The sequence below is a fragment of the Apis florea genome, unplaced genomic scaffold (genome assembly GCF_048593485.1).
Source record: "Apis florea isolate Af1SG1 unplaced genomic scaffold, ASM4859348v1 contig_2492_pilon, whole genome shotgun sequence".
Taxonomy (NCBI): Eukaryota; Metazoa; Arthropoda; class Insecta; order Hymenoptera; family Apidae; genus Apis; species Apis florea.
This window is the reverse complement of record NW_028256593.1, coordinates 2,164,442-2,182,242: the sequence shown is the minus strand read 5'-3', so window position 1 is coordinate 2,182,242 and position 17,801 is coordinate 2,164,442. Positions and strand designations below refer to the sequence as shown.

The 17,801-nt window shown below is 37.8% G+C and overlaps 3 protein-coding genes across 29 annotated transcripts in view; 1 reads left to right on the top strand and 2 right to left on the bottom strand.

The window, feature by feature from the left end:
• Positions 1–135: 135 nt before the first annotated feature.
• On the bottom strand, positions 136–1,724 carry LOC100869070 (uncharacterized). The gene is made up of 4 exons (XM_012487196.3): positions 979–1,724; positions 763–898; positions 627–683; positions 136–561 (listed from the first exon to the last, which is right to left on the bottom strand). Exons 1-4 carry the CDS (start codon positions 1,314–1,316, stop codon positions 409–411), a joined length of 684 nt encoding a protein of 227 aa, XP_012342650.1. The 5' UTR covers positions 1,317–1,724; the 3' UTR covers positions 136–408.
• mRpS22 (mitochondrial ribosomal protein S22) lies at positions 1,637–3,764 on the top strand. The gene is made up of 3 exons (XM_003694169.4): positions 1,637–1,786; positions 1,908–2,380; positions 2,464–3,764. Exons 1-3 carry the CDS (start codon positions 1,687–1,689, stop codon positions 2,956–2,958), a joined length of 1,068 nt encoding a protein of 355 aa, XP_003694217.3. The 5' UTR covers positions 1,637–1,686; the 3' UTR covers positions 2,959–3,764.
• Positions 3,068–17,801, bottom strand: part of LOC100869303 (uncharacterized) — a 95,656-nt gene continuing 80,922 nt past the window's right edge. For 14 of the 27 annotated variants that reach the window (XM_086906049.1, XM_086906048.1, XM_086906051.1 and 11 more), the window contains 7 exons: positions 17,537–17,599; positions 15,350–15,575; positions 14,596–14,706; positions 14,410–14,517; positions 14,143–14,325; positions 13,922–14,021; positions 3,068–7,238 (listed from right to left, as the gene is read on the bottom strand). In XM_086906049.1, coding sequence (XP_086762175.1) covers positions 5,787–7,238; positions 13,922–14,021; positions 14,143–14,325; positions 14,410–14,517; positions 14,596–14,706; positions 15,350–15,575; positions 17,537–17,599 — 2,243 coding nt within the window. In that variant the 3' untranslated portion in view covers positions 3,068–5,786. Of the gene's footprint in view, positions 7,239–7,911; positions 8,020–11,524; positions 11,578–13,424; positions 13,673–13,921; positions 14,022–14,142; positions 14,326–14,409; positions 14,518–14,595; positions 14,707–15,349; positions 15,576–17,536; positions 17,600–17,801 lie in introns of those variants that run through there. The other 13 variants (XM_086906054.1, XM_086906060.1, XM_086906066.1 and 10 more) reach the window with 7 other exon arrangements.

Genomic DNA, 17,801 nt, shown 5'->3' with positions numbered 1-17,801 from the left:
CTTTAACAATTAAAACTTTATTTAAAAGCAATATAAAACTGATGTATTCAGTGTTAATATTCATGAGAAAAATTTTTAAAAATTGATTTTAGAAATCAAAACAAAGATAAAAGTTAATATATAAAAATATTGAAGTTTATTTATTAAGTTTATTTATTATTCTTTATTTTTTTATTTTATTTATTATTTATTAAGTTATAATACATAAATAAAGCAAAGCAAAGATAAAGAAAAATAATGAGATTGTCTGTCTCACTTCATGTCTTGAATTTTAATTATTTATAAATAATATTAATAAAATCTTAACTGGTATTTTTGTCATATCTTAAGTGTTTTAGAATATTTAGGATCAATCTTTCAAAAATATATTTCACAAATACATTTAAATTCTAAATATTTTAATTATATCTATAACATATCCATTAGTCTCACTTTAGTTTTGTCATTTCTGTGATACATAATTATACCAGCCTCAAGCAGGAAGTTCATAAACACTAGAGTTTCTGGTGTAATAGATATATACATTTCATCTCCTCCTTTTGTATATGCTGATGTTAAATTCTGAAAAATTTTATCCAAATTAAATAATAGAAATTTTTTTATATCTTTAAATAATTTATGCTTACCCCTAAACAATCTTTGAAATGTTGATTTTCTGGGAACAACATTTCTACTAGCATATGCTAAACATTTACATAATTATAATAAATTAATCTTAAAAGTACTTAATCTTAAAACATTAAATTTTGTTTTTTATCATACCAAATCCTTTTTTACATTTTTAAACATGCGTTTAGTTATCACATGTTCTTTATTATAAGTTGTAGTATCTGTCAATTGTTCTGCACTCAAGAAGGCTTCTCGCATTTTTTCCGAACCCATTTTCTTCTTTTCTAAACTGAAATAAAAAATGTAAAATTTTATGAGTTCAAATGAACTTAAAATCATAATAAAATCGTACTTGTTTATTTTACGAACTAAGATATATCTTCATTAATATTCGAAAGTTGCATCTTCATTTTGTCAAGAAGTTGTTGAGCATTTAACACTTCGTTTTCAAGTTCTGTTAAAATTTCAATATGCAAATCAGATGTATGAGGAATCGGATAATCTTTTGGTATTTCTTGAAGAACCTTGTTCAATAAACTTTTACATAATTTATGTTGCTTTTTTCTCACATCTTCTGAAGTGCAAGTCTTATCCAAAGCAATTGGTTTATTATTCATAATCATATCACACAAATTTTCCATTTCTTTTTGTCGTTCTGTTAAAGTATCTTTCAAACTTTCAAAAGCATCTTCCAATGTATATTCCATTTTTTATTTTTTTTTTTAAACTTTATCGTGAAATAGAAAATTTAAAATTAAGCACAATTCTTCTATAATATGGCGCGAAAAGAAACAGATAGGGTTTTCATTGAATATTATTTAACTATATCAACAATACGTAATGATGCGTAAACAATAAATTTGATGAAAATTAAACTTTGATTAATACGTTTTGAACTTTCTTTCGCAAACGTTACGTTAGTAAATACATGTAGCTAATGCTGGCAACCAAATCATTTTTATTCTTATGTTGACGCAATTGCCAACTTAAATATATTTCGTTACTAGTTCGTAATAACGAAGTGAGTATCTATTAAAATTGAGGTTAAGTTAGTATGATGATGTGAGGTTAAGTCAAATGATCAAAATGATATGTAGTCGAATAAACGTCGTTTTAAGATATTTTTATAAACGATCAATTTGGAATCGTCGTTTGTGCTCAACAGTTTCGCCAACAAGTAAGTAGAATTTTATTTTTTTATTTGTATTATTAAAATATTTAAATAAATAGGTTATGTTTTTAATTCTATTTGAAATATAATTTTTTTCCTACGATTTAAATAATTTAAATAATTACAGCGGATGACAGGGATCCCGCACCTTTATTTTTCGATCAACATATACAAGAATTATTATTTACTCTAACACGTATAAACTATGAGAAAATTTTCTCAACACGTAAAGATGGAAAACCTTTGGAAATTCCGCAATTTAAATTTATGACTGACAAGGAATTAGAAAAAGCGAGATCAGAAATAATAATAAAAGCAAAAAATCGAATACAGATGCCACCTGTAGTAAAAATGAGATCGGATAAATGTGAAATACTATCCAAAGATTCTGCTTTGCAAGGATATGAAACAAGCAATTTCATATTTACCGATATATCTTTTGGAAGCAATAACAGGAAAAGATTAATCGTTGTTCGAGATACAAATGGTACATTGAGGCATGCAAATATCAATGAGAGACACAGAATGAACCAAATTTATTTCCCTATAAAAGGTAGAGAAATACATACACCAAAGATGTTCAACAATCCATATCTGAATGTAAGAATATTTTACTTATTATTCAATATCTAAAAACGCTATTTTGAAAAAACATTATTTCCAATTATATATTATATTTGTAGGATCTATTGGATAGGGAAGAATTTGAATTTATCCTAGATCGAGCTTGCTTACAATTTGAACCAGATGATCCAGAATACCACAGAATCACGAAAGAAGTATATTCTTATGTAAATAAATTGAAAAAATTCGATGCCTTGCGATCTACAAGGCATTTTGGTCCATTAGCGTTTTATCTTGTTTGGAACAATGATATACACATCTTATTAATGGATACAATAGAAAGCGGAAATATAGAAGAAGCAAGTGCTTTGATACGACTTTATCATTTAGTTTATCCCGAAACTAAATCTGCAGAATCAATAGAACCAATAGAGGATGATGTAGAGTTAATCAAAAGATATGCGGAATTAGATTCGTTGGATCGATACGAATTAACAGGTGCTATAAAAAAATACGAAAAATTGCAAAAGGAAAAACAGGAAATAGATATAGGCATAAAGAAAGCGCATGGGCTGATTAACAATGAAAATGGAAATCAAAAACCGAAAACGTGAACAATCATTCAAGTTCACCACTAGATCAACCTCTGTTGCTTTTTATTTTGTACAAATTTTTTCTATTGCGAATAAATAAAATCGTCATACAATGATAATATGCTTTCGATGATTATTAATCGATTATTTTATTACGTGATAGTTACTTACAAACATTTACAAATGTAACAAGTCAATTCGATTTGGCGTACAAGATCGTCGGAAAACATTATATATCGATTATTGGCTAATGTTTTGGAAATAACTGAATCGATTCGGGTCCCGCTTTACGTCTCGCGGTCGAAAGGTGTGTGGCCAATTTCACACCTATCGAGGGAGGAATTATTGCCTGGTGGATTATGGATCATGAATCATGAAAGATATGAATAATGAGATGTGATTTGGTCACGTAAAATTACGTAAAACGCATACTTTCATCAGAAAATAAATCGACGAACAAAAGAGGAAGAGTGGAGAAAGAAAAGGTTTGAATCAATATGAAACAAAGTAGTACGCGTTAAGAGAAAGCAGCTTTGTACAAATGCAAATTATGCGATTGGATATTGCGTGTAAGTACCTACTATTGTGAATGGAACAATATACAAGTTCGATTTAAAGATTCGAACGAGAAGTGCTTGTTCGTTGGGATTGTGTACCGTCTTGATCGTTTAATGCTTTGATAAACACTCGCAACTGAATACTGTGATCGATCGTTATTATCCATATCTTACTCATATTATTCTTATCGTTATATGTATATTAATAATTATTACTTCCATATAGATGTATTTCATGGTGTATGTAGAAAATAAATAAGAACACGATTACGATCGGCGTAGTAGATGAAACTTCCTAATTAACTATTGAGAATGAAAATGAAAGATAAATTGCGGCAAGCAATAATGGACTTGAATGAAAAAGGAACGGAAGAGAAGAAGCAAGGAATCGAACCTATCGGCTATTAGGCCTTTTGAAGCAAAGTATGCGCATATCGATTATATAAATATGTACCTCTGATTTCTGTCAAGCACTGGGAAGCACGGATACTTATTTCTTAATTCTCGTCCTTTTTACGATAACAAAGCGGCGGATATTTTCCGCTATTAATTTTATTACTTAATCTTACTGTATTTTTCCCTTTATCTTTTTTCCCCGTTTAACGCGTTCCGTTTAACGCCAATATCTTTACAAAGAAATCAAGACGTCTTTCAAAGGCTGACAGAAACTTGAGAGTTGCGCGTGACAATTGCGACATGCTCTATCAACGAATTGACGCGATTCAAGCGAATCAATTTAATCAGCTAATTGAATTAGGAATGAACATTTGGCGCGAGTGGCGCGACGTTGACCGTAGAATCGTTCCAAAAACGTGCCAATTAGAAATGTTAAGATTCGATTGGTCGATCGATCGATCGGCGAAGCGATAAGTTGGCAATAAGTTCGCAAAGCGATCAGTAAACGATCGATTCGAGAAAACGCGTACTATATTAAATAATAATTCACACTTTGATTTCACGAGATTTCGTTGAATTTCTCGAAAGAAAAAAGTATTGCACGCATCTTGGAACGAATTGCGAAGCGGTATGAAAACGCCGTGTGCGCGTCGCAAACACTCGATGCATTTTTCGATCGGTAAATATTGAGCAATGTTCCTTTCAATCTTGCCATTGTCCGTCGAAAAAATCGATCTTTCGAAGATTAACGCTAATTAATATGCGTTGACCGACACGAGAAACGATCGCTCTCCATTCTTCGTGTTTTCAATCGAGGTTATATCTTCTTCCGATCAAAGCTACTTAGAAACACATGAAGAATGTTTCACACACCGTGACTTACAAGTAAATATATGGAGAGAGATACGCGTGTAGCTCATTCGTTAGCGCGTTCGTTAACACTTTGTGCAACTTCATAACCGATCTCAAACAGGAATAAACGCTCTTGAGTTTACATTACAGCGTTTTTGCGTAATACGCTCTTTTTATCTGCTGTTCTTCTATTTATCTAACTATATTTCGTTTAAATATTCATTTATATAGAAACTTCTTTCTTACTTCTGCATTTTTTGTATATAAATTTATCGTTTTTTTTTTTTTTTTTTTTTTTTTAGATATAGTTAAGATATATTCATAAGTATGCATGATAATTCGACAATCCCCCGATTATAGCGACTGTCGGGTTTGTCTGCTCGTGGGAAAGTTAATGAAGCTTAATGGAACTCGAGAAGAAAACGCGAGGAAAGAGAGCGTCGATGACAAATCGTGTCGTTTGATATTTTATGATCAGTGGCTTTCGCTCTCCGTTTTGGCACAATCGTCGCCCCAATTAAGGTTAATACGCTCGACGATATTCTCTATTATCTTGCGGCCAGGAACTCGATCTTCGAACCATCGAATTTTTTTTTTCTATTCTTAATGATCGCAAGTAAAGGTGACGAGAAGACCACTCTCAGCCTCGCTTATTATTATGCGTCCGGATTATGCGTTCCGAGAGAGAGATTGCGCTTTTCGTTTACGATTATTAATACTATATATCGTTTATTAATTATGATAATCGATATTATAAATTACGCGTGACTCGCTAAGTTCTCTACGCTGTACTCTACTTTCCAGCTGACAAGATCGCGCGTCTTTCGCGATTCGTCGCAAACTAACCTTCGAACGAAATATCTTTCGTCTTTCGTGCTTTACCAAAACCTAATTCGTATTTATTTCACCTCGAGTTTTATCGTTTATTTCTCTTTCTATTCACGCCAAATTCTGACCACGGTTCGAGGAATAACGCGGTTAACTCGCGAGCACGACTTCAGCAGCCACTTTAACGCTCGATTCGAGCAACGATCGGCTTCTCGGTCACAGAATATCTGTCTCGTAGATCTTACTAGTAGTAGTTGTGGTAGTCGTACTCGCGTTATTGTTACCAGACGTTGACGCCGCAGTGGAAACGATCGCGGTTCCCACAGAAATTACGCTAGTGATCTGCTGACTGTCGCTCGATTCGCTTGTGCTGGCCATTGTAGTGCTGCCACTTTCTATGTTGGACGTCGAATTCGTGGTCGACACCGGTTGATATTCATTTGGCTCTTCCTGTCGCGTTCGCAGACTATCCACAGAAACCTCCTGAGGAATAGAGGGTTTCACGGTCAGACTTGTTAAAGAGCCCGAGCTGGCGGTGCTCAGTCCTAGGCCCATTTTGGCCAACAGATTGCTCTCCGAGCCCGTCTTTTTCAAGAGATCTGGCGGCGCAGGCGGGACGGTGGTCAGGCCAGCGGTGTTCCTCTGCAGTTGTTGGAGTCTCGCGTACTGTTCTTGCAGAGCTTTCTGTTTACGCAGCAGTTCCTGATGCCGTTGCTCTAGTTGCTCCTGTCTGCCTTTTTTGCTCTGTAGACCCTCTTGCGAGTTTACGCTCTCACAGGAACTCGAGTTACTGGTGGATAGCACGGCTGATGATTGAGAACTGGTTGAATTATTGTGAAGCACCGGGCTCGACGTTGTTTCCAGTGAAGAGCCGATTGTGGAACTCAGCGTGGAACCCAATCCAGTACCTGGTTGCTCCGTTGGCAGGGCCATCGGAGGTTTTCCTTCTTTGACGGGTAGAGTACCGCGTGCCGGTGGCCTCCGCAGCGTTGCATTCGCGCTCTGTAAGTTGCAAGAATGATTTCTAGGTGGCAGCTGAGGACTGGTCGGGCTAGCCAATGGAGATCTAGAACTAGTACGCGGCGGTGGTGGGGGTGGGACCCTTCTTGCGCTGGCCAATTGAAGCAATTCTGCGTTTCGCTCGGGCACCGGTGGCTTCTGTCCCGGGATGAACCCTTGCGGCAATGTAGGCAAACTCGGTTGTTCCTGCAGCGACACCTGCAGTCTCGCTATAGGAGGTGACGTGTCTGTGTCCGAGCTAGACGGATAAGAGTGCAATCTACGTAGCGTTCCACCTGTGGTCTGTGGCCCTCCAACAGGCACCAGTGTCCCGCCGCTTGGCAAAATTCCACTCGTCGAGTCTACGCTTCCTTTCCTTCCTATATCGGAGATACATGGCGGTCGGCCAGTCGTTCCAACACCCGTTGCCCCAGTCGCGTCTCCTCTGCTGCCCGACCTGCCCAGTTCCGATAGCATGGTCGAGGATCCTTGAGTGTGGCCGAGTTGCGAGCTTGGCCTCGAGAACGTCTGCAGCTCGTCTAACAGAGCGTCGAGTGCGTTCTCCGGACGCTGCTGATGGGTGGTGGGTGGTTCGTGAGTGTGGGGCCCTCCCCCGATGACGCTCGCTGACCCCACGACAGTGCGTTCCGCTGGCACAGGGGCAACTGCCTGCGTTCGACACGTGGATGATACCGGTTATCAAAGCCCATCTTCTTCCTCTCTAAGAACGCGACGGTGCAAGTGTTTCCTTCGACGCGGCGCCGAACAAGCTCGGCTAACTTTGGACTAGTTCGGCGCAGCGTCTTGCAAGGCGCGGAGGAATCTCGATTGATCGTCGAAAGTTGTCGTAAGAAAAAAAAAAAAAAGATGGAGATAGAGATAGAAAATTGGGTAACGAGTGTGTTTCCCAAATCAACTTTCGACGACGACGAGAGATGCATCGCAGAAAATGGTGCGTCATCAAGAGATTGAATTGAAAGTTGTATTAAAAACATACATAATAATAATGTTTATTTTAAGTGGAAAAATTTGATAGACGCACCGTGATCGTGCGACAACAGATCGTGGATCGACCATTCGCTTATCGCTACGTCATGCCAGTAATAGTGAAATGTGCGCGAATATGTTATGCATGCAAGGTGCTGGTGAGACAATGGTGAGCGATCGAGGGCTAGAGCGTGATAGTGAGAAAAAAAACGTGAAAAACAGGCGAAAAAGTAGGATGACCGAGAAATCGGAAGGCGCGAGATCGATCGAACGATGCGAGTCGATGAGTCGTGAGCGCAAAGATAGAATATAAATCAATGGTAAAATATACGTATTAATTCCGTTAGATAGTTACCTGCGGTCTGGGGTTATACGTTTTGTGCGTGCGTTGTGCGTGTTACAAGTCAGTACTCGTTTGGGGCTCTTTTACATTTGGCATCGATTGTTGTCCAGTATTAGTCAACTTAAAAAAAAAAACAGAGAAACCAAAAATCAAAAATCCAAAATCAGATTGGGCCATTCGATCGGCTGGCTAGTCGCGAGATGTCGTTACTTTCGCGAACAGACACCGCCATGGACGCCACCATGCGGCTCTGTTTCGCATTCGTCCCGCATTTATCATCCGTGTTCTCTTTGTCAGTCCGTGTACAAAAAAGAAAGCCGTGCGATTCGAGGAGTGTGTTCGGGCATCGACGAAATCGTATGCTACTTTTATTACAGAGGAAAAAAAGAAAAAGAAAAAATCCGCAATTTTAAGCGGAAGGGAAAATGGATGAAAAAATGTTCGATTTTGATTTGTGCCGTCGATATCCGAAACGCATGCCCCGACATTTATATCTTTTTTGTTTGGCAAAAAACGAAGCTCAAACGAGCATGCATGGCTACACGCTAAGTCAAACGTGCAGAGCAAACGAAAATCGATTGGGCGATTCCATTACGCGATACAGCATATATACACTACCGTCCGTCGGTATTTGGCCACATTCGTTACATTGGAAAAATATATACAATATAATCGAAGCAATACATACTATATAGTTATACGCAATATATAGTTGAAGAAATAAGATAACGATCTTCAATATAATGTAGTAAGTGTGTAACAAAATTATTTAAAGTTATTACGAGAGATTAATAAATTTAAAATTATTATGGACGCCACAAATCACTGGATGTAAATTCAATCGAAAAGTTTTGGGATAAAATCGAAATAAATGTAGCGAAAAATCATAAAGACTGTAATAGAATTATCTAAGAATCACATGAAAGAAGATTAAAAAATTTAAAATTGTTGCTATATCTCGAATTGTTAATCCATCTATTGGTTAGCGAAAATCTATACATTTTAACATTTCTACAATATTTACAATTTATTACATTTATTATACGCGTTATACCAAGACATAACATACATATTTTTAATCCAATTTTCAGCAAGTGGCCAAATACTTAAGAATGGTGGTTCAGTATACGTTCACGCAGATTACGTGCATATTGCATGCTGCGCATATGAGACGCGCGCGCATTCCTTTACGTATACACGGAGGAACATGCTTCAAAGTATAGACGAAGACGAGTGATCTGGTCGAAAAAAGAAACACAGGTATGTACACGGTATAAAATAATGTACGAAAAATAATTTGGCCGATCAAAGATACACAGTCATAACTTGGTCCAATCCTTATAGTAAGGCAGTACATATTTACGGATTTGAAAGAGACAGAGAGAGAGAGAGAGAGAGAGAGAGAGAGAGAGGCACGCGTACACTCATCACATGTACGCGCGCGCGTGTAAATCAGACAGAGAGAAAAAGAAGAGATAGATAGATAGAGAAAGACAGAGAGAAAGAGAAAGAGAGACGAAGGAAGAAGGAAGAAAAAGAGAAAAGGAACGTGTGTACAAAGCATGTGTGAACGAAGTGGCGACGTCGAATCGATACGTTTGACAAAGACATGAGACAAGGTGAACGAAAGTTTGGACGGTGAAACATGGAGGTGCTGTCGACGAGTTGGCGAATTAATTTCAAGAATCGAAAGCAACGTGACTAGATGAGGCGCGAACGTCGAATGACCAAAAAAAAAAAAAAATTATGGGCGAAGGATGATAATGGCGTGATGACGATGATCGAATTGTGCGTGACCAAGCACAGCGAATGTCCCAAAAAACGTCTGCAAAATCATAATTCGAACAAGCAACGGAAACTTTTTTTTTTTTTTTTGGTGAACGCTCGAATTCAATTGCGAATCGATACAGATTGATTTTTGATGACGAATGAATCGACGAATGAAATAAAAAAAAAAAAATTCCATCGTCGAGTCATTCGAAGATTTCGATCGTGAAATCATATTATAAGACGTGTGCCGAGGAAAACCATGATCGTAAATCTCAATTCGAGCTCAATGAGAAATTCTTTCTTTTCTCTCCCCGTAGATGGATGTATTTATTATATAGGAAGCGAAAAATGCAGATGATGAAGAGAGGGCATCAAGGATCGAATGAGGAGCTAGCAATTGCGCATTCGACGACGATATCACGCGCTAATCTCATCCGCCATCGTGATGATCATCGTCAATTATGGTTGTTGATCGTTGCGAACATAATCTCGGGAAATCCAATGTAAACCTTGTGTGTCGAGAACAGAGACTAGGGTCAGGGTTGTTACACCTTACTATAAGAAATGGATTGGAGCGTGTCTGATGAGGCGAAATGGCAATCTAAATGGTATTTTCATCATTATCTTTCGATGGCGAAATGGTATACACGTTATGCGGGATTTCGAACGATGATCCGAATATATATATATATTATATATATATATATATTGCATATATAAATATATATATATACAAAACGTTGTAAAAAAAAAAAGTATGCATCTAGAGAGTAAATAAAACTGTAAATACAATAATACAATAGTGATTATAACAAGAAGGTTTTGCGAGAAGGCCAAGTGAGAGCTCGTAAGGCGCGTAGCGCGTAGCAACAGCCGAGGAGAATTATTTTTCTTTTTCTTTTTATATAATATAATAAATCCCGTGATAAAACGTTTCGTGCGTATTGAGTGTGTTCTTTGCCGATACGTGTCGGATCTGAAAAAGCACTGGGATATGTAGCGGGAGAACGTTAACAAAGCTCTAAAAGGTTGGTGTCGGTAAGATGCAAACAACGCAACGACCGGCGCGGTGAGACGGATTCAGTGGTATAAGCCGGCGCGGGTCAGACAAACAACTTCTTGCGGATATATATTTTTGTCCTCGAGATGCGAAGAGTGAGTGAGAGAGTGAGAGAGTGAAAAAGAGAGAGTGAAAGAGAGAGAGAGAGAAAGAGAGAGAAACTCATTCCCGCGCGCGTTTATCCCCATTCCTTCTGACCGCGAAAAAAAAATTGAATTCTTCGAACAACAAAGTATCACGCGTGTAATATGGAGAAACGACGAAGAATTCAGCCAAACTTCCAGTGGGCAAAAGTTTTGCTTTCTCTCTCGCTACCGCCTAAAACGTTCTTTTGACGCGTGTACGAAGGGAGAGAGAGAAAAAAAAAAAAAAAAAAAAGAAAAAGAGAAAATAACGGGACGAATTTGGCAAAATGCTTCGAGCGTCGTGAAGGGTAAACAATTATATGTAATATGAACAGTATATAATGACGATTTGTGCGGCAGACATCATACCGACAAAAAAGGAATATATATATAATATATATATATAAACACGTGTGTACATGGATGGTGTTTGGTTTGTCGTGGATAATGTCAGTGTGAATGAACGAGTGTTGTTATGTATGCGTTGGGTATGTGAATATTTATATATATATATAGGTATATATAGTATATAAAATAGTACAGAATAATAACGGTAATAATAATAATAATAATAATAATAATAATAATAAAGTAGAAATATTAATAATAATAATAATAATAATAATAATAATAATTAATAATTTATAAATATGAATCAGTAAAAAATTACTCATGACTGGTCTGTATGGCCTCCTTGAAGTTAGTACTCCACTTCCAGCCATACTAAAAAATTAATATCATTTTCACTATCTGTAGCCTGTAACCTGCGTTTTATAGTTCTTATTAAAAAAAGGAAAATAGAGACAGAGAGAAATATTATATATATATAGAGAGAAATATATATATATATATATTTTTTTTTTTAAAAGTCTAATAATCGCTGTGTGAGACAGCTTCTGTATATAACCCGCGTCGCTTGTTAATCACTTGTTAATCGTCAAGGAGTGGCGTCAAAATCATCATCATCATCATCATCATCGTTAGTGCCGATCGAACCTCTCGCTTCGCTCGTATTTGACGGAAAGAGAGAAAAAGAGACAGACAGACGGACGAAAGGATGACCGAGCATAACCAACAACGGAAACGAGCTCTCGTTGCCGTTGTCTCGCGTCCAGCCCGTCACTTCAGATTCGTCTCTTTCGAACGAGATAATTATATAAATATATATATAAAAAAAAAAAAAATTACAATATAAAATTATATATTTACATAATGTATAATTATCATATATGGGAATAAACGCTCTTTTTAATTCCGTCGCGACGCAGATTTTTTTTTTTTTTTTTTTTTTTTTCGTTTTCCTTAATTCACAACTAACACTGAGAATGATCTGACAAAACACGGTCGCCGGCACTCGCGATCATCCGAATGCAGATACAAAAGGGTTGAGAAAGGGTGTAAAGTGGGAGAGCACACGCGGGCAGGTGTGACTCTCTCTCTTTGCTCGACGACCGAAACCCGTTTTGTCACATCATACGCTGCTAAATTTATAAAAAATATCTATACTATCGGGACACAGCAAACACTGAAAATATTGGTTGTGGGGGTTGATTAGGGTGGAAGGGTCTATGTCACATAAAGACAAAAAAGTTTGGAGGAAGATTCGCGCGACACCGATTCTCGTTAAGGATGGGTCAAAGAGACGCGCGTATCCGGCGTTATTGCCCCAATTCTTTTATCTCTAAGGCACGTAAGGCTCGAGAGCCACTAGTGGGGATCGTATGAGACTATTTTCGTGCAACTTCGTGCTTCGTTCTTGAAATTCGAGACATAACGCTCGTTTGGTTATCGAGGAAAGGTTTACATTAGATTTCGTGTAGCAGAAACGCTTTCGAGGATCGAGAGATCCAAGAGAGTGGAGGAAGAGAAAAACACAGAGAAGAACGTAATAACATGGTCTTGAACTTGAAGTCAAAAATAGAGAAAGGCATTATTGTCGTCGGAAAATAAAATCATTTTCGAGACATTTTCGAAATTTTTCGTTTTACCCACGGATCAAGGTGAATCAAGCAAGTGTAATTCGTTGCACGCAATTGCCGTTCGAATCCGTGAGAGATATCACGAATGGACACACGTATGTATGTATGTATACAGTACGCATACAAGAATAGACGAGAGTATGTGTACCAATACAAAGAAATACGATATGTATATACATATAGTTATGTATACAGATATATATATAAAATATATAGACAAAATTCTATGTCACTCGTTGCATGCGCTGTTTAGCATAATAGGATACGGGGGGTAAGCGGTAGTCGGATTTAACGTACGTCACTGCAAAATACCACATCGTTTTACTCGATTAGGCCAAGATAGATCTACAAAGCGTGGACTGGTGTTTCTGACGCGTCTACTTAATGAAACGAGACGACTAGCTTTCCAAAGGGTTGGAACCACACTTTTGTTTTCCGAATACGATGTATCACGCGATGTACATTTTTCGAAGATGCTTTGTCAATCGTTTCTCTTTCTTTAAACAAGCGTGTGACGAAGAATGGTATACGTACATCGATTTTGCAAAGATTTTTCCACACAATCGCGTAAAAAGATAAGAAATACGTAACTGCATTTATGCTCCGTGCCTCTTGTACATCAACGATACTTTCGTCAAGATTAAATCAAAGGCTTCTCTTTCTTTTTATTCCTTCTCGGAAGGGGGCAGAAGGTTTTCAAAGCGCGACAAACTGGATGAGGATCGTGGTAGGTTTCAGGAGAAACTTGTCATGCATCGGGCAGTACCATTGGAACGGAAACAGCCGAGAATAAAGTTGAACGAGGATCCAGGTTGGGCCTTGAGTATCAGGGATATGGACTAAATAAATAAATAGATTAATAAATAGATGAGAGAAAGAGAGACAGAGAGAATGAGAGAAAAGACTCAATAGTTAGAGATATAGGAAGATAGAAAGATAGATAGATAGATAGATAGAAAGATAGATAAATAGATACATAGATAGAGAGATTAGATAGAGAGATAGATAGACAGATAGATAGAAACTGAAAAAGAAAAAGAAATAAAAGTCAGCGAGCGAGCGAGCGAGCGGGGCAAATGAAGCATTACCTTGGAATGTTGAGCAGAGGTTGGCGTTATTGGTGGCGTCTCTTCGGCGTCTATGCTCGCCGCTGCGTTTGGTAATCGCTGCTCTTGCACCGACGCCAAACTACGGAACACATGAATGAATATTTTACTTTTAACAAACACGAGTTCGAACATTTTTAAATCTTACCACGGTAAATTCGTTCTCCATCGAATCTGGTAACGAAGAGGAGAATCTTACGTACCGTTTGAGCGTCACGAGGGTACTTGTGAGCTTTTTGCAACGTTTCAACGCCGACTCCAATCGTTCTGGTTCTTCCTTGAGGAACTTTTCCGCCCGCACAACCATCTCCATTTCCGAGCTCAACAAACCTTTCATACCCTCTTGTAAACTTGGGAATCGCACCTTTAGATCCGCTACCGTTTTGCTGAAAAAAGAGAGTGTATATAACCAATAATTTGAGATTGTATTTTTCTATAGAATAATAGTTTTCTCTTCTTCTTTCTCTTACCTAGATTTGCTCATTATCAAGGCCATATTCTCCACATCCGACATGTTCACTCTCGTCTTTCTATTTATGACATTGCCACGTAGTTCCTCCACCGTATTTTCCAGCTCGCTGAAACCACAGAAGGATAGGTGGTTAATATACGTTGAGTATATATCTAATGGAAACGAGAAACAATGAAACACTTACGTTAGATCTTTTACCAGCCTCAACATCTCTTGCCTGTAGAGGTCCTCCTCGCGGCTTAGTCGAATCTTCTCCGCGTCCCAGGCTGCGTCGCCGCACGACAGCAACATTGTTCTACAACAACCAACGTAAGTTAGAATAGATAATTACAAACAATTTTATAGGTTGATTTTCACGCTGCGCTATTCAACAATAATTTGATTACAACACACGATTAATCAGCAATTGCTTTGTTTTTGCCAGTATAGATGAAAATTTAAAATACACATGTACAACAAATACAGTACACAATTTGGCTGTGATGTGTAACTAACAAGCGATCATTCTATTGTGAATCGAAAATTTAAAGTATATTTGACGAGGTAAATATTTCAATTACTGTTTAAATCTCTGATTTTCTATTTGACTTAAAATAAAATTTTGGCAAGAAAAATACTTTAATCTTGTTTAAAAGTTTCGAGGTATTGAAAGAAATTAGAAAGAAATTGTAAATAATAGTTTTGCACATAGAAAAAATATTCAATCGGTTATACCATTATATTTTCACTATGTACAATATTATAAAGAGAGACATAAATATATTTTCAGCAATAATATTTAAAATAAATAAAATAATTCAAAATATTTTCAAAATTATACCTTAAAATAAATAGAATATTACTTAAAATAATATTTTAGCATCAATTTAATATCTTCTCGTGGAGAGAATCTCATTGTATCAAAAACACTCTTCCACGTGATTGCTGGCATGTTATACCTGATGGTGATGAACGTATCCAAAATGGTCTCCCGTATGGTGTGCGCCTGAGCCTGAGACATGCGCCTCAGGTTCCTAACTTCTTGCCTCAGATCCTTGGCCTTTTTCTGCAAGCCTCTCAGTTGATTGTACATTTCCGGTGTCAAAGCCATGTCCCGATAAACGTATTGGCCGGCAACCAGCGCGGCCGGTTTCGGCGGCGGAGTAGGTTTATGCCTGTCTCTCTCTGAAACGTTGATTCGATTCGTGCGTCAACGACTCCGTTTCACTCGGCTACTCGCGTATTTCGCCGATTTCGCACGATTCATCGTGCTCACACGTGTAAATACGGGTGTGTACCGGGGATTTCCGCCCGTTGAACCGTGCGAAAATCGTCCAGCTCGGTCGTCCAGCTTTGATCCTCGTTTCCTTACGATCGGATCTCATCTAATCTAATCTAATCTGGGTGTGGGAAGGGACGTAATTCGAGATAGGGGAGGGCTGATCAATGAAATTGAACGATCAGTAGGGGAGAGACATTACCGGCCGAGTATAATGAAGGCACAGTGCGAATTATCCTTACACATCTCGCCGCGACTAACGACTAATTTTAATTAATCATATCGTTACAAACCGGTTATACAATTGAAGTAAGTAAAAATCGAGAATCGCTGCGAGAAAGAATATTTATTACAGATTTATTAGAGTGATATTATTATAGCGAGAATTTTAATTATACCGATCTCTGATAAAATCGTGTAAACTCGTGACATCGAAAAGATAATAATAAAGATACAAAAATTCTTAACGAGCCATTTTTATCAAGACTTTACAAACACAGATGCTCGTTTCATCTGACGAGGTATTATCGATTTAACTCGGTATTAGCAAGAATAGGAGGAATGCGTGTGAAATTTGTAGCGAGGTATCAATCAACGCGTTTTCCATCAATCGATGCCGTTGTTTGACTTCGACTTTAATTCGACATCTCGTTAAATACGAGTGGAAAGCAGCCAAGCGCCACTGTGCTCAAAGGGTTGGCCGACTGAATTTACGCCTGTTTTGACGCCACTTTTGTCACTCGTTAAATGCGACGCCTTTCGCACGATCGAGGGGGGCGGGGGGATGGTGCGCGGGAGAAACGAGCGAAGCAAGCTGTTGACGAGTCGTACGATCCCGCCGTCAATTTTTATCGTGACGATTTTTATTGGATCGGCTCGGTGTATACGTATATGTGTGTGAGTGTGTACATGTGCGAAGGAAGAGAGATAAAACGGACGAACGAAGGATATAATATTACCGTATATCGTGAACATTAAGAATCGTGGATCATGCGTTTTCTTTTTTTTTTTTTCTTTTCTTTTCTTTTCTTTTTTTCATAAGGATGTTTTTACCTCTGAGTTATCCTCTCGAGTCCCAGGGTAATAAATCTTTCCTGCCACGGATATATACAGTGCGATCGAGGTACGAGTTGCGTCAGAAAGCGTGATTTCCAGTTACGTTATTTCTAGCGAGAGTTAAAAGTGAATGTACATCTTATTAAGAATGACATTATTGTAGCATGGACATCAAAGTTGAATCGTATTAAAAGAGAGGTATATACGATATTTTGTATTGTTGAAATTTTTAAAAATTTGATCTAAAATTCTTCGTTTATTTGTATATTATTCCTTATCCTGTACAATTTTTCAATTTTTATCTTGCTTTTCGTGTGCTCTGATACGTGGAATCGATTCTAGAAGAAAAAATAAACACATTCATGTACAATTTTCTTCAACGATATACGTGGAACGTAAAATTTATGGTTAAAAAAATATAATCCTCGTCTTCGAGATGTATACTCACTCTCTTAATTATGCATCAAAATCGTGAAAAAACGATAAATATTCGGCTTTCCGAGCATCTCGATTTCGAATCGGCAATATCCGAGATTCGCAACGCGGACAAAAGATTGCGCGCATTGGAGATGGTTAGAAGTGTGTCCACGAACGATTAGAACAAGAAATAATTGGATAATATACACCGTACCTGAATTATTAAACACACACACAATTGCGGACCAAAAACCGAACGAAACAAATAGAGGAATTAAAAAACATGAGGATAATAGGGAGGTCAGACGAGCGACTAAGGTTAATCGCAAATGGAGGCAACGAGACAGACACAAAAGGGGTGTGGAAGCGTAAAAAAAACACGAAACAGCTTTACCTTGCGAAGACATCCTCGGCAACGTGGAGGATTTGATCGCCGGTTTCGTTGGTTTTGTGTCCGCTAGTCGTGATGGAAGGCATTGCACGAGAAGTCGTTAGAGATTATTGCGTTAGTATAAAGTACTCCGACAAGGATTTCGATCTCTCGATTAATCTTTCGAGCGCATCTCATCCTTCGAGAATGAAAAAACGGTGGAGCTGCATCGGGGGAAACAGCGCGCTTCTTTAACCTGGGCTCGTTCAATGGCTCGTGATATCCGTGC

Coding starts and splice junctions, on each gene's coding strand:
- LOC100869070 (XM_012487196.3), bottom strand. CDS start 1,316: ATGGAATATACATTGGAAGATGCTTTTGAAAGTTTGAAAGATACTTTA. Junction 899..978: donor ATTAATGAAGATATATCTTA/GTTCGTAAAATA, acceptor TTTTTATTTCAG/TTTAGAAAAGAAGAAAATGG. Junction 684..762: donor AAAATGTAAAAAAGGATTTG/GTATGATAAAAA, acceptor GTAAATGTTTAG/CATATGCTAGTAGAAATGTT.
- mRpS22 (XM_003694169.4), top strand. CDS start 1,687: ATGATCAAAATGATATGTAGTCGAATAAACGTCGTTTTAAGATATTTT. Junction 1,787..1,907: donor CTCAACAGTTTCGCCAACAA/GTAAGTAGAATT, acceptor AAATAATTACAG/CGGATGACAGGGATCCCGCA. Junction 2,381..2,463: donor TCAACAATCCATATCTGAAT/GTAAGAATATTT, acceptor TTATATTTGTAG/GATCTATTGGATAGGGAAGA.